Source organism: Mastigoproctus giganteus, chromosome 11 (assembly GCF_048544385.1).
Source record: "Mastigoproctus giganteus isolate SK-2022 chromosome 11, ASM4854438v1, whole genome shotgun sequence".
Lineage (NCBI taxonomy): Eukaryota > Metazoa > Arthropoda > Arachnida > Uropygi > Thelyphonidae > Mastigoproctus > Mastigoproctus giganteus.
This window is the reverse complement of record NC_143585.1, coordinates 57,253,700-57,270,520: the sequence shown is the minus strand read 5'-3', so window position 1 is coordinate 57,270,520 and position 16,821 is coordinate 57,253,700. Positions and strand designations below refer to the sequence as shown.

The following is a 16,821-nucleotide window of genomic DNA, read 5'->3' as shown; positions in this document are numbered from 1 at the left end:
TTGTGTTCCTGTTGGATATTTGTATCATGGTATGGGTTTGAATAATGAGTAATTCTGCTTCCTTATTCTTCTTAATGGCATGCGAGAGTTCGAAAGAAGCCACACGGAGGTCCAAGGGGAGGCAGCCTGTTAGTACCCATAGGGCAGCAGTTGATGTTGTTCTACATTCGATAGTCATTTGTAGTAACATAAGTTGTTGAATTTACTGAATTTTACATTGTGCGTGCACTATAGTCATTCAGTGGTACCATACTGCAGCTACATATGTGACAATTGATATAAATACTGCTGAATATAGAATGCATAGAGTCGGTCCTTTAAGACCCCAATCCTTGTGAGTGAGTAAAGTATGCTAACATAGTGATGTAAGTTTTTATCTTTTCTTTGATAGCTTGAATATGCGGGATGAAAGTTCTCCTGTCCAAAATTACTCCTAGGTACTTCACTGATCGCTAATTTTTCAGTGGGCGGCCATTAAAATGTATGGTAGGAGGTCTGGAGAAGTCCAGTTTGCCTTTCAATAGGAGGATTCTGCTCTTTTTAGTGGAGACTGTAGGTTTATTTTCCATAGCCCAAACTGACCGGGCAGATCAAACACTGCAATTTGGGTTTCTGTGGTGGCACAGGAGGGCCCTCAATGATGATAACCATGTTGTCAGCATAAGAAAGCTAAGTCGTGTGTGGGTGATCCCTCAGGAGCCAGTCATTGAATATCTGTCCCCTGGGTACAGCCTCTGGTTAGATGTCAGGTGAGGCAGTGATATTTTGTTTTGATGCTGACCTTGCAGTTATAGAAGTAGCTTTTGAGGCAGTGGTAGAAATTCCAGGTACAGTTAGAGACTCTGGCCCTCTGGAGAATGCCTGGCCACCACACTGTGTCGGAAGCTTCTTTGAAGTCAGTGAAGGTTGTCAGTACATAGCTGCATCTGCTGTTCTGGCACTTTGAGGGTTTTAGATAAGGCATCAGTTGTGGAGCACCCTGGTTTGAATCCATTGTGAGAGAATGTGTCCCTGCAACAGGTTACACAATTTCTTGTATTTCAGTTGCAACTGTTTGATTTGGTGTGGAATTGTAAGTAGCCTTAGTCCTGATGAAACGTTCTTTTTCTTGTCAATTTTTGATATATTCACAAGGAAAAGCAGTCTAGGGTCAAAACCCATCATGAATGGGATAAATTCTTAGAGGACTTCATTTTGCACTGTAGTTAGCCAGTTTGGGTGGAGCAAATAAGATTTTCTGTTTTCATTCATTCTAAGTTTTTTCTAAGTTGTACCGTAAAACCAACAACCAAGCCTGGGAGGTTAAATATATTATTGTATCATTACTTCACTATTTATGAAGTAATGATACAATAATATATTTTATGATCCCTTTTTTGGCTACTGCTCAAAGGATTGGTAGAGGGTTGGGGATGGAAGGCAAGTAATGAGAACACATTCCATGACTGATTTTCTCCGAATTGGTCTTTAAAATTCCTTCCCTAGATGATTTTAAAAATATTTCTTTTTCCATGTTTTGGAATTATTCCATGGGATCGTTCCATGTAATGTGAGACATTTAAATACCAATGAAATGCATGAGATAATATGAGCCATTTAAAAAATATATCTTACAAAAATTTGTTTTGGAGGTGGTCTGTGAGAGAATTTTTATTTTTTAAAGTAAACCTGCTGGTGTGGAGTAGGAGGATTTCAACCTTGAACCTTGAATATATTTTCTCTGGGTGTCATTTCTTTTAAAGCTTAATCTGTTTTACTGATATAAAATTGCCTCTTTTGAATTTATAAGTGCATCAAATAGTGTTTCTCTTTATTTCTTTGCTTGGAAATGATATGCAATAACCACTAAAGAATTAATTACAAGATTTACAAGAATTAAAGAATTTGAAATTCAAAATATTTTTCCATCATAATGGTGCAACTCTATATTGCTCACACAAAGAACAAATGTATTTGGTCTTGTCATTTGATGTGTGAAAGTAATTGATAATTCAAAGTTTTCAAGCAAGGAACAATTCATTAAGTTTGATTCTTTCACACAGAAAGAAGGAAAGGAAATCTCTTTATGAATTCTGGAACTTCTAGGAAAGTTTGAACTTGATTTCAGTACATGTATTGGGAAACATATAATAATAGTGCTAATATGACAGGACAGTATAATGGCATGCAAGCAGTTTTGCTTGAACATAATCCTAATTGCATTTTTCCAAGCTGTGGAAATTACTGTTTCAATCTTGTAGGAGTTGATAGTGTTAAAACATGCAAGGAAGTGGTCTTTGGAAGAAATCAACAAAGGTACTGAGGCTTTTCAATAAAGAATGATCATAATTTTTCTTTTTGAAAACCATGCTGCTTGCTATTTCTAGCTGAGCTGCAGAATTTAAGATGAAACCAAGCTGCATCACTTATGTGCACAATGTGACCTTGACGGTTGGTCAGGTGCCTCCATAACCAGGTGGGAAGGAGCAGCAGTGTGTAGCACACGCTTCTTGATTAGTAGACCGGGGTTTCAGCCCGTCACCACCAAATACGGAGGATGCGGAAAGGTCAGGGAATGACCACCGCATATCCTGGAGCAATATGGCCTTAGTTGCTAATGCTCCTAAAAACCAAATAACAAACAATAACAAAACGATTGGTCAAGTTTATGCGTGTTCAGTTTCGCCTACGTAACAATGGACGTGACGTGAGGAACAGTATGCTGCTCTCAAATTTTGTTTCTTTCTCAAGAAAACAGTTGAAGCGTATGTCATGTTAAAAGAGGCTTATGGTGAGCTATGCTTCCATACAGCATAGTTCACAGGTGTTTTAAAATGTTAAAAGATGAACGTGATTCAATCACAAAATTCACCAGTCCCGGTGCTCCAGCCACTGCTGTCACCACAGAAACCATAAACACTGCTCTTATTGTGAGAGATCACCCTGCAGCCCTGACCTTTGCACCCCATGATTTTTTTTTTATTATTTCCAAAGTTAACAAAAGAGCTGTGAGGAAAATGTTTCCAGTCATCAGAAAAAGTTGTAAAGTAATTGGAGGCAATTCTCAAATTCATGTCAAAAAATGACTTCCATTTTTTGACCATGTTTTTGGAGAATGGCAGAAATGTTAGAGTAAGTGCATTTCATCAGATGGGGACTACTTTGAAAAGGGACCATCAAAATATGGATATTAATAAAGATTGTTATGAAAAAAAATTATGATTATTGTTTATTGAATAACCCTTGTATAACGTTTTTAGCAATAGTCCACAGAGATGGGAGATTTTAAAGAAACATATAAATGCTTCACTTTGTGCTATATCAAAAACAAGAATGTCTGCATGAATAAATGCAGTTAAACCAGCTACAAAATATTTATTCACTATTTGAGCTGCTGTGAATGAGGCAGAATTTCTAAATCTTCAACCACATGCACCAAATTTCTAAACCTTCAACCACATACCAAATTAACTTCTATTAATCAATATTTCGGCACATTCAAATGCATTGTTTTTATCAGTGATATGGATTGAAATTTTAACCTTATTGCAACAAACAAATTTATTAATTATTGCTCACAACTCTGGGTGTGGAGATGAAAAAAGTAGACTACCTTATTTCAACAATTTGACAAGTCCATTGGGAATAGGACAAAATATTTCAAAAGGCAAAAGAAGCTGCAGGAAATTCCAGAATTTCAATAGAATTCTACACAACTGCAACGTAAAAACAAGCTCCAACACCGAAAAACATTACAGGATCAATGTTTTTTTCTGCATTATCAATTTGTTAAAAATCTGGATTGACACAATGTTTTCACTCCTTGAACAAAATCTGGAACTTATTTGGAATCCTATGGATATTTCAGGATTTAATAGATCAACAAGTCTCAGCATAAAAATTACAACAGAAATATGCTAAAGATATTTCACACAAAATATGTGATGAACTGTATTTTATGTAGAAAATTTACAGAACAACCTTTCGTCCAAAACTAATTTCAGTTAATTTGATACCGAACATATTCAGAACTAATTTTAATTGGGTTGGTTCCAAATTTGTCCATAGGACTTAGAATTATTTTGAGTCTACCTGCTTCTGTTTATTCTGTGGAAAAGAAGTTTTAGCATCATGAAGAGAGTGAAGAATTTTAAAGATCTACGATGTCTGAAGAAAAGCTAAATGGGTTGTCAATTCTTCATATAAATTCTGACATTGCTCAGGCAATAGATTTTTCAGATATGGGGTGTTGAGAATCATAGTGGTGTAAGTCAGTAATTTTATAAATATGAGCTGTTCATATTTCCCACCTTCTCTAAGTGTCCACTGTTTAGTTTCTTAGCAAAGTAAGTCAAAATTGCAATTCTAACCAAGAGATGTCAGCACTTATTTTGAATAGTTAACAATATGAGCAAAAGGTTTAGAATCCTAGTGAAGCAAATTTGACTTACACCATTCTGTTCTTAAACAGCTTGTATGATGGAGGTTATGTTTCAAGTTTTGTATTGTTGTAGCAAGATGTCTTTTCATAGTTTGTATTTCACATTTTCACGTAGCAAGATGTCTTTTAAATTGAAATCTCAATAAATATAGGATTTTAAATTGAAATCTCGGGAAATGGTGCACATCAAGAGGCCAACAAGTAGAAGAAGCATGCCAGGAAACTTCTTTCCTGGCATGCTTCATGATGTCAAAAAGAGCTGTAGCCAGAAGACTTCGCAATTCAAGTCAAGCATATGTGAACTCAAAAGGAACACAAGTTGAGTATAAGCAGTTTGAAACCTTAGATTGTGGTTGTAAAAAAAGATGCGTAGAGTCCTTAACAAAAGAGGAAAGGAGAAAGCAATTTCATAATTTTATATGCAGTGCTGATTTTACTCGACAAAATGCATATGTATGCAGTCTTATACATCATGAACCTATAAAGCAAATGTCGCCTCATAATCAAAGTTACGAAGGAAAGCAATGTACAAATGTCTGACACTCAAAAAGAAAATACCACAGTATGTGTTTGTAAAAAATTCCTTCTCTACACTTTTGTTGTACCTGATGGAAGGGTGACAAGAGCTTTAGAAAATGTAAGGGAAGGCTTTTGTGCTGCTACATGTTTACCCCTTAAATCTTCTCTGCAGGAGAAGATTTAAGGGGTAAACATGTAGCAGCACAAAATATAACTAACGAACAAAAACAGTTACCTAAGGATCACATTAATATTTTCCCAGCATTTCAAAGTCATTACACTCAAAAAGGTAATCCAAACAGGAAGTTCCTTAGCCCTGACTTGAATGTAAGAAAAATGTATGTGCTTTATTGTGAATGGTGTGAGCAAAGAGTGACTGATCCTCTTAAAGCAGGGGTGGGCAACTTTTTTCGTCAGTGGGCCGAATGAAATTTTCGTATCATGATGCGGGCCGAATGAAATTTTCGCATCATGATGTGGGCCGGAATAGATTGGACGATTTAATAAAAAAAATCAGAACCTAAAAAATGTTATATTACTTGAATTACCAAATTATTAATGTATTTTTTAAAAAAATATCTGAATGTTCAATTATCATTGAAAATGCGGCATTCGGCATCAATTTTTCTTTTTTTTTTTAATTGGCTCATTTTATGGGCTATAAATTATATTAAATTAAAAATTGTAATAATTAGAAAAGGCATAAAACATAAAATATCTCGCACCAATATTATTTTTTTCAATAAGAAGTCAAACCCAAAGGAACTTCGTTCAATCGATGCTACAATAATAATTAGGAAATAACTCTTTGACGCTGCGTAGAATCACTTGGTTACTGTTGTACTGGCCGCGATTCCCGATTGAACCGAATTAAGCTGAACGTTTACGGCGAGTGTAGTCAGGTATGGATTTTCTATATTTATGCATTTACGAGGGGGCCGGATTCAACATCGTCGCGGGCCGGATGTGGCTCGCAGGCCAGCTGTTGCCCACCCCTGTCTTAAAGAGTATTACTATAGATATGTCTTCAACACAGAATTTAATTAACTTTTCCCTTTACTATAGATATGTCTTCAACATAGAATTTAATTAACATTTTTCCTTTCCTCCAAAGGACACTTGTAAGGCTTATGGCAAGTATAAAGATTTGATTGATGTAGAAAAGGACAAGTGATTTGGAGGGGCAGCATGTTTTTCATTCGGAAAAAGCTGAGAAAGCAAGAAATCAACTAAAGGGCTGATGGGGAAAAGGCCCAAGGAAATTCGGACATCTATAGAATTGTCATAGATTTACAAAAGCCCTGCCATTCCCAAAATTAACTGTTTCTGAGGCCTACTATAGGCACAATATGTACTGCTATAATTTAGGTTTCCATGATGTCACAAGTAACCTTGGCTACTTTGTACGTTTGGGATAAGACCATTGCATCCAGAGGTTCACAAGAGATTACTTCTTGCCTGATTAAGCATATTAAGTTGAACAAAAAATAAATAACATGGGATGATATATAGTGACACATGCACTGGCCAAAATCAGAACATCAAGATATCCTATCATTAATGAAACTGATTCAAGAAATTTAAGTTGAAGTCATAGACAAATTCATGGTTTCTGGCCACCCTTACCTTCCAAATTGTCTCAGACTTTTGGCTGATTAAGCAACCTGGAAAAAACAAGATTATCTGTGTTCTGGATGGATGGTATAATACTGTGAAGTCTGCCAGAAGACGCAACAGTTGTAAAGATGCAACAAGATGATGTTTTGAAAACAGAAGCTCTTGAAAAGGGCTTAACAAAATGGAAGAAGAATGTTGAAAGCGAAAATGTAAACTAGTTGAAGATAAAGTGGCTCCATTATGAAAAAGAGAAAACCCATTCACGATTGTCTACAAGTATACTGTGGATGAAGACATCCCTTTCATGCAACTGAATGTCCTCCCAATAATGAGGATTGACATAAGAGCTTGAAAAGTACTGAACAAGAAAAGTTGTATGATGGTCCTAGAGTGCTGTACTTTCTAAAGAAAAGAGACATGCTATCCCTTCTCAAATACCTCTCTAGTTCACCATCCCTTCTTTAAAGGTATTAGAAGCTCAAAAATAGTTAATGATCTAGGTTCTTTATCTGACTACGAGGAAGAAGATGAATCATAAGCAGTAGTTTTTTGTGGTGACAGTGTTTTATGATTATCAAATTAGTGATGATGACCTTTTAATTGCATTTTTTTTAAAAAAAATGAGATCAACAAAAAAACAAATATAATTTTTTTTAATTTTGCGACCATCTTTTACATTACAATTAAATTTATTATGTTCATCTTAGCTTTTTTATGATCATTCTGCAATAACTAAGACAATCTTAACTATTTTAACAAAAAAACTCAAATGTACCTATTGCTCAGGTTTTTTAAAATTCTGTTATAGTATAATTTTTACAGGGAATAAATATAATAATTCTGTATGAAATCATATTTTGATATCACAGTCATCTCCTTACAGTAATTTGCCCTTTCAAATTAGGTAATCTACTTAGAAACATAATGGTGTAAGTCAATTATATAAACATTGCTGACCAAAAAATTGAATATTACCAAAAATTTTCAAGCTCACCCCAGGTGTATCACAATTCATTAAATTAAATTTTTTGAGTTTTTTATGAATGCAAACACAAAACACCTTGTTCTCAAAAATCAGAATAGACTGACTTACACCAATATGAATCTCGACCCTCCATATAATTAAGGAATTTAAATAATAAATCTCAAAGCATTTTTTTTTTAATAATTTTAATTCGTTTCAAATTTCATTTTGTGTAATGTCATTATGTTTCAAATAAATACAAATTATATGGAAATTGTGAAGTGTTGTAATTGTTATCATAAATAATTTCTGTTATATTAAATCGTCTTTTCATAAGCGGTAAAAAATATGTGTTTCTTTATTTTATTGATGATTTTATTCATATATATTTATGACTTTTGAAGTAGTAGTAGTATTAGTAGTGGCATGTGCTGCAAGAAAGCAGGTGTATGAGCTTATGCAGCATCAACCAAAAAAAAAAAAAAAAAAATCACACCACTCCCTCCAAATGCCTGCCCAGTTCCTCCTTAAATTTATTTAACCTATCAACTTCCACAACGACAGATGGAAGTTTGTTCCAGCAATTAACCACCCACTGGCTAAAGGCAAATTTCCGCACATCTATTCTACATCTGTCTTTTCTTAATTTGAATTTATGCCCCCTTGGGTTCGTAATCTGAACAAGTGGAATGATCCCATCAGAATTCAGCATGCTGGACCCATTCAAAGCCTTATACACCTCAATCAGATCACCACGCAAGTGCCTGGTCTCCAGCCACTGCAATTTGAAGAACTTAAGCCTCTCTTGGTAAGAGGATCCCTTCATTCCCCTCACCAACCTTGTTGCCCTTCTCTGTACACACTCAAGCAAATCTACATACTTCCTAAAATGAGGCCTCCAGACCTGTACACAGTACTCAAGGCATGGCCTGACCATTGTCTTATATAGAGGGACAATCACCTCCTTTTCCCTGCTAAGCAAAATTCCTATATATCATTGACAAAACCCCATGACCTGCCCTGGCAGCCTGTCTGCATTGCTCAGAAAACTTCATATCTGACTGCACAATTACTCCCAGGTCTTTTTCATTTTCTACCACCTTAACTGTAGTACCACACAGTTGGTATGTTTCTCTGGGGTTACTTCTACTCATATGCAGTACTTTGCATTTGTCAAGGTTAAACTTCAGTTGCCACTTCTCAGCCCATCTTCCCAAATTTTCTAGATCCTGTTGCAGTAGCACACTGCCATTATTGTCATTAACAACCCTGCCAACCTTTGTATCATCTGCAAACTTCAACACTAAACCTGATATACCTTCATCAATATCATTGATAAATATACAAAACAACAGTGGATCTAACACTGAACCCTGTGGGACTCCACTAATAACATTAGTCCACGAAGAGCAGCACCCATTGATTACCACCCTCTGTCTTCTCCCACTCACCATCCTTTTATCTATTGTAGCAACTTTCCCTTAATACCATTCTGCTCCAATTTGTACAATAGTCTTCCATGCGCAACAGTGTCAAAAGCTTTCCTGAAATCCAAATATATGATATCAAAATTATTTTTTGCATCCAGTTCCTTTGTAACCACATCATAATAAAATCCTATCAAATTTGTCAGACAAGACTTTCCCTTAACAAACCCATGCTGTGTCTGACTTATTGCTGCAGTGCATCTTTAACCAGTGACTCCATTATTTTACTCAGAACAGAAGTTAAACTAACTGGTCTAAGTGGGATGGGCCTCCAGATTTATGACTGAGCCCAGGCCCCGTCTCACCTCTCTCAATGCCTGAAGGTTTTTTGATTTTTATAGGTATTTCTGATTGAAATTTCCCTAAAATTGCCTTTTGGTATCGAAGGATTTTTCTCTTTGTATACACGTCCATTTTTATGACTGCCTTGAAATGAAATGGGTAATTTTATTTACTACTTTTTAAATAATAAGCTAAACACCAGAATAAATTTATATATGCAGGTTATATCCCTTTCTGTCTCTATGTATTCTTGAATGTTGTGTGCTTAGAAGACATTAAAACAGCCATTTAAATATAATATTTTAAAATTTTTTAAAAAAGAAAATCTTTTTGTATTGTTAATAGTTGATGTTGAGCTAAATTTGTTCATATCCCTCTTAATTATTTTACTTTATAGCATCTAAAGCAAAATCTTACTCTTCAATCAGAATATTTTCGCACCTCTCTTGTGTCCATTGGCCACATTGCATATTATTGTCCAGATCTTTTTGGAATGCAGATCAAGAGTATTGTTTCTAAAGTGATTGTAAAAGATTTGCTCATGGTTGATCAGGTAAGCTAACAATGTACTTTAATGATTTTATTGCTACAACAAATATAAAGAAGGTATTTGTTGCAAAAACCAACATTGAAACCTCCAATGGAACTCTGTGTTTATTTTAGTACAAAGGGTACTAGGAAAGTTTTGCAATATGACGCAACAATGAATCACAGGAAGCTGCTTGTTGCTGCATGTTGAGACATGTTCATACGTGCATAGTAGCCACCGCGCCAAGTCGATGGGCTCAGTTATTCATTAGTAGTGAGAGTGTAAAGTGCTTGCGATGGCATCGTGGTCACGAAATGAGATAAGGACAGTTTGCGGTATAATTTCGTGCGTGGTTTAACCATAGACCAGTGCTTAGAAGAAATGACTCTTGCACTAGATGATGATTGTCCACATCGTACAACGATATTCAGGTGGTATAGAGAATTCCAAAGGGGAAATTTCACTCTGGAGGATTCGGAGAGGCCGGGAAGGCCATGAACGTCAGTTACGGAGGAAAACGTTACTGCTGTGAAGAAAATGCTTGACGAAAACAGGCGAGTGACCTACCAACAGATAGAGGATACTTGGGGCCTAAATGCACCAGCAATTCGTTCGATTCTGCAAGATCATTTGCACGTGAAGAAACTTTGTTCTCTCTGGGTGCCGCATCAACTGACTGAAGAGCAGATGACCGACGTGTGACTTGGTGCCGGGAGATGTTAAAAAAGTTTGATAAGGGACAATCTCGGTATGTGAACAACATCGTGACAGGTGACGAGACTTGGCTGTACTATTACGATCTGCCGACCAAGGCTCAAAACAAAATTTGGGTCTTTGATGATGACGACACACCCGTAATTGTCAGAAAATCCTGATCTGTAAAGAAGAAAATGATAGCTGTATTTTTCAAATCGAGTGGAATTGTGGAACGTGTCGTTTTGGACACGCAGAAGACAATCACAGCTAAGTGGTATACTGAACAATGCCTGCCTAAAGTCATTGGATCTATGAAGAACCTGCGGCCAAAGTCAAGAATGGACACCTGGTACTTCCATCACGATAATGCTCCAGTTCACCGCGCCAAAGCCTGCACCGAATATTTGACCACGACAGGACTGAAACTTCTCGAGCACCCTCCCTACAGTCCAGACCTTGCTCCCTGCGACTTTGCACTGTTCCCGCATGTGAAAATGAAGCTAAAAGGGAGGCGGTTTTCCAGTGATGAGGACCTTCTACGGGCTTGGGACAACGAGTGTGCTTTACTCCCTAGTGAAACTTGGGAGTAAAGTGAAACTAGAACTGGTTTAAAGATTGGTTTTGGAGGATGGAGAGGTGTATTGAATGTAGAGGAAATTACTTTGAAAAAATTAAATAAACAAAGCTGTATTGCAAAACTTTCCTAGATCTTAAAATTTCTCTCACACTCAGTGAAGAAATTAAGGTTTTTAGAAATTTAATTTTAGCTGTATCATTTATCGTTAGTCTTGCACTAAAGAATTACAACCAACGTATTTGCAGTTTCCATGATTCTGAAGAAACCCACTAATTATAATACTGAATGAATGCTACTGTTGAATTATCTTGTAATTACCTGGTGACCACTCATTGTATTCAAGCACTAGATTTCTGCTGCTCAGTTGACAATGATGAATTATTTCTTAAAAGCCAGTTGGGGAATGTATATTCACCAAATATTTTGTTCAGCTACTTTTTGATATCCTCATTACTGAAGGCGCCTCCGTAGCCAGGTGGGAAGGAGCAGCAGTGCGTAGCACACGCTTCTTGATTAGACCGGGGTTCGAGCCCGTCACCACCAAATACGGAAGATGCGGAGAGGTCAGGGAATGACCACCGCATATCCCGGAGCAATATGGCCTTAGTTGCTAATGATCCTAAAACACCAAATAACAACAACAATCATAACTGAAGCTATGTGAAATTATCTTCGAGAGACTTATCTTAGAATTTAGGTGAGGAGACTCCTTGGCTGAAGGCTGCAGTGAATCTTTATTAAGAGCACTAAATATCAGTGTTATGAATGTATCAGAAAATTTTATTGCTTAATTTCAAAGGGCAAGGTTCTTTGTGTTACAATACTACTTTTGATCAAAAAGTTTAGGGTGGTCTGAACTGATATTTGGGAAACTTAACTGCTGAGGAGACTCCTTGGCTGAAGGCTGCAGTGAATCTTTATTAAGAGCACTAAATATCAGTGTTATGAATGTATCAGAAAATTTTATTGCTCAATTTCAAAGGGCAAGGTTCTTTGTGTTACAATACTACTTTTGATCAAAAAGTTTAGGGTGGTCTGAACTGATATTTGGGAAACTTAACTGCTATATGTATTTAGTGTTAGTAGTGGCACATGATACAAAAAAGTAAGCTTATAAAGCATCAGCCAAAAAAAAAAAAAAAACACATTTCACCCATCCATTTAATTATTTCTGCACAACTATCCTGCAACCATCCTTTCTCAACTTGAATTTATGCCCCTCATGTAAGTAGTCTTAGCAATAGGAGGAATGGCATCGACATTTAGTTTACTCAATCAGATCTCCATGCAGGTAACCTATCTCCAGGTGCTTTAGTTTTCAGATCTGAAGCTTTCTTGGTATGAGCACCATTTTGTTCCCTTCATTAACCTGGTCGCTCTTCTCTGCACCCATTTCAGCAGCTCTATATCCTTCCCAAAGTGAGGCCTCCAGACCATGGTTAGGCTGCATCTTGACCTTGTACAAAGGGATAATCACCTCCTTATCCCTGCTAGCAAAGTTTCTTTATATCATTGAGAAAAGTCTATCAACTATCATGGCAGCCTCTTTATGCTGGTCAGCGAATTTTTTATCTGACTGCACAATTACCACCATATTTTTTTCATTTTTTTCAATGCCATGAGTGTAATATTTGGATGTATTTCTTTCAAGGTAGTCTTCCTAATTCTGTATATACAGTACATGGATTCCAGCACTTCTGCAACCTCTGTGACATTCTGGATAGGCTTCTTTTGAAATTGTTAATAGTTCCATGTTATGCTACTTTCTGAATAACTGCCTTCAGTGATTACAAGTCTGAGACTTTTTGAAGGTGACTAAGCTTTGGTGGAGAGGATTACAGAGAGCTAAATGTGATGAGTATGGTTGATTGGAGACCACAGTGATGGAGTCATCATAATCAGTCATTTTCAATCCACTGCAGTATGAAGGCCTCTCCAGCAACTTTCCAGTTCCTTCTGATTTGGGCAATGGCCATCCATTTACTACCCACGAACTGATGAATTTCATCAGTCCATCTCCATTGTTGTGTTCCAGGTTTTCTTTTAGCTCCTCTTGGGTACCATTCTGTTATTTCTTAGTCCCTCTGTCATCATGTCTTCAAGCTATATGTCCTGCCCAAGTCCATTTCAGTTCTTTAGTTTCGATAAAATGTCCTTTTACTGCCTAATCCATCTGTTTCTCTTCTTATCCAATGGTCTAATTCATAGTATAATTCATTACATTTGTGAACTGTGTAGTTTTCAGTAACTCTTCCTTTCTTTTGGTGAGTGCCCAAGATTCACTTCCATAAGTCATGGTAGGGAGTATACATTGGTTCATTGTTTTACATTTCAGACAACTTGGGAAATTGCTCCTCAGTATATGACTATATTTCTTGAATGCTGTCCATCCGAAATTTATTCTTCTCTTGACTTCCAGCCGTTTACCATTATTACAGCTAATGACTTATCCAAGATAAGTACATGAATCCACCTTTTCAATTTCTGCTCCTTCAATGATTATATCCATTTCTGTGACATACTTGTTCATCATTAATTTTGTTTAAACTATATTCATCTTTAGTCAGACATCCTTACTAACTCTACATAACTGATTAAGATTTTCCTCTAATTCTTCAGGATCATGGCTTATGAACACAATGTCATCTACAAATTGTAAATGGTTTAGGTACTCTCCGTTCACATTGACTCCTTTCCAACCAGTCCAATCTTCTGAAAGCTTCTTCAGTGGCAGCAGTAAACAACTTTGGAGATATTGTGTCTCCTTGTCAAACTCCTTTCTCATTTTAAATTTGTTACTGTCTTTGTCTAGTAGCCTAATAAAGGAGGTTGTGTTCTCATATATTTTCTTCAAAATCATAATGCATGGAATGTTGATGCATTGTCTTTCCAGTTCCTGAAACAGTGCCCGAAATATGCAGGGTCTCCCCCCCCCCTTGGATGCTTGGCAGCCAAGATTTTCACAAATCAATATGAAAAGGATCGTGAGAGTTGCACAGATAGTGTACCCAATTACAGACCAGTTAGTTTAACTTTGATTCCATGTAAAATGATGGAGTCACTGTTAAAGATGCATAGCAGGATCATCTAGAAAAGACTGCAGTAATAATTCAGACACAGCATGGGTTTGGCAAGGGAACATCTTGTCTGACAAATCTGATTGGATACTATGATGTGGTTACAAAGCAACTGGATGCAAAAAAATAATTTTGATATCGTATACAGGTAGCTCTCGATTTACGTTGGGGTTGGGTTCCTGGGTGGACAGGTGCAAATGGAACCCTTTAATAATGGAGTCAATGGGAAATCACAGGGTTAGGTTCCGGGCACAAAAAATTTTATCTACCCCTTTGCATCAATTGTTTTCTTTTATTAGCATTCTTCATAGTTGTAGTAATAGTCGATGGGGGCATATTCATAGCCCATACACACATTAGGGCGGCTTTCAACAGATTCTATCCTCTGAGTATTGCACCAAGATTCAATTAACTACTTTTACCAGGCATGGCGTGTCTTTATTCTCTTAAATTAAAAACTTTGTAACACGATTTATTAATAGGGCAATTAATAAAAAAATGTTAGCGTAATAAATTTCCAACACATGTGTAAATAGCATAAACAACAACCAACTGGATGCTTCACCGCATGGACCTTTACTACGCGCATCCAGGAGTGATTACTTTGAGGGCGGGAATCTTTCTCGTCTCTGATATGAATGCACTAATTGTTGATTGACTCAGATTGTCCTAAATCACGTGAACAGTGCACGATACATAGCACAGTATGATGCCGATAGATTTTGTCTGACGATTTTAAACTTTCAATTTAAAAAAAATTGCAAAAATAAATAAATAAAAATAAAAATGGTGTTGTGGTTAGTGATCGGCGCTGTTGTGAATCGGCGAAAATCGGACTAGCGCAAAACAAGGGTTACCTGTGCTTGGATTTCAGGAAAGCTTCTGACACTGTTGCGCATGAAAGACTACTGTACAAATTGGTGGGGTATGTTCCAACCCCAACTGGGTTCAGCAAGTTAATTCTATAATTTTTACTCTAATTACAGAGCTAAAACTCACTATAGTTGGAGCCAGAACTGTTTTCTTGAATTTTCCCACTTCAGTTTTCAAAACCTTCTATTGAATTTCACGCAAATGACAAAAATGTGACATCAAGTGTGCATTTTTTTAGGCCTTTTTCAGTTATTTTTCTAAGTAAAGTAAAGTGCAGCCATTATCAACCCACTGCAGGATGGAAGCCTCCTCAACAATTAATGCTGAGGGAAATGGATCATAATTTGCCACGCTGATCCAGTGTGGGTTGGCAGATCGACCGTATTCAGCAGTCAGGGGCTTGAACCCCGGTCTACTCAAAGAGCATGTGCTACTATTTTTCTAAACCCATCCTAATTGGCCTAGGGCTTACGAAACACGATACTTGATTCGTTTGTTTGTTTGGAGCGGGAGTTTCTGTTTACAGAGCAAAATTGTTTTCTTGGAGCAGAGTGTGAGAAAAACCGTTGGGTTACATCGAAAGAGTGCCAATAGTCGTTCTTAAGTCACGTCATTGCCTGTACAGCTACATCGACAAGTGCGAGCTACTGTTAGTTGACATAAGAAGCAATAAAGCAAAACAGTAGCAACAACTGTTTTTGAAAGGCGAAAAGATCATATTTCCTTTCTTCAATATGTATTGCACTTACTAACAGAAAATCAGGGAAATTCATCTTTTAGAAACAAGAAAAACTGATAACACTGCAATGCGCATTTGATAAAAAAAAAAAGTTTGCTTTATTGTAATTGTTTTTAGTAAACAATATCGGAACAGCAGTTTCCTGGGTTTGATCTTTTAACAAAATTTCAAGAAAATATTTCTATTTATAGCTGCGTTATAAACTTCGAAAACTGGTGTGCAAAAGAAGAAGAAAAAATCTTCCGCTATGAATAACGGATTGTTTCTTGAAATGTGTATTGTTCACTAAACTGCAATATTTTCTAACAAAACAAAGCTAACAGATTACGAATCACGGGCTGCTCAAAAAGTATTGTTCGAAGATATTTGCTTGTTACGCTTTGATGTCATCGCAAAGGAAGAAATTTTGTTTTAGTACAGAAGCCGAATAAATTCACTATCCCCGGCCATAATGCTGTTCTGAGCTGCAATAAAAAGATAAACCCCGCTGAAAAATGGATTTTCTCCCCGTCACTTCTCTTGTTTTACTGTGGTTTTAGGCAGAGTTCAATTTCACACAATCAAGCCTGTGACTGCTAAATGCGGTGTGGTTTCTTGTATTCTCTCTCTCTCTCTCTCTCTCTCTCTCTCTCTCTCTCTCTCTCTCTCTCTCTCTCTCTCTCTCTCTCTCTCTCTCTCTCTCTCTCTCTATTTCGGTATCTCTGACCGTGTGATCATCCCGGAGTATAAACAGGAAATTTGTTAGTCAGAATGCTGCCCACCAATGGCACCAATTATCTACTCTTTTACTGTTCTTCAAATTTTCAATGTGTGCAGATAATTGACTTGGCAAAATTTGCAAGTGCTGCTTCAATTAGGAGCAAAAACCGTTTCCCCCAACATAACAAATTACTTTAGGTACAACAAAGGACGACTACTGATGATTTTACTGACTTGAAGGAAGTATCCACAATAAAACATCTATACAAGGGTGGTCACTTAAAGGAGAGTAACCGTAGTCATTTCTATTCAAGGACAAGCTATACAACAATGTTTGAAATG

General features: G+C 36.8%; 1 protein-coding gene across 4 annotated transcripts in view; it reads left to right on the top strand.

The window, feature by feature from the left end:
- Window positions 1-16,821, top strand: part of LOC150078026 (sister chromatid cohesion protein PDS5 homolog A-like) — a 797,139-nt gene that overhangs the window by 507,095 nt on the left and 273,223 nt on the right. For all 4 annotated transcript variants that reach the window (XM_090384327.1, XM_090384329.1, XM_090384326.1 and 1 more), the window contains exon 21: window positions 9,687-9,842. In XM_090384327.1, the coding sequence (XP_090240453.1) occupies window positions 9,687-9,842 (156 nt within the window). The remainder of the gene's footprint in view (window positions 1-9,686; window positions 9,843-16,821) is intronic.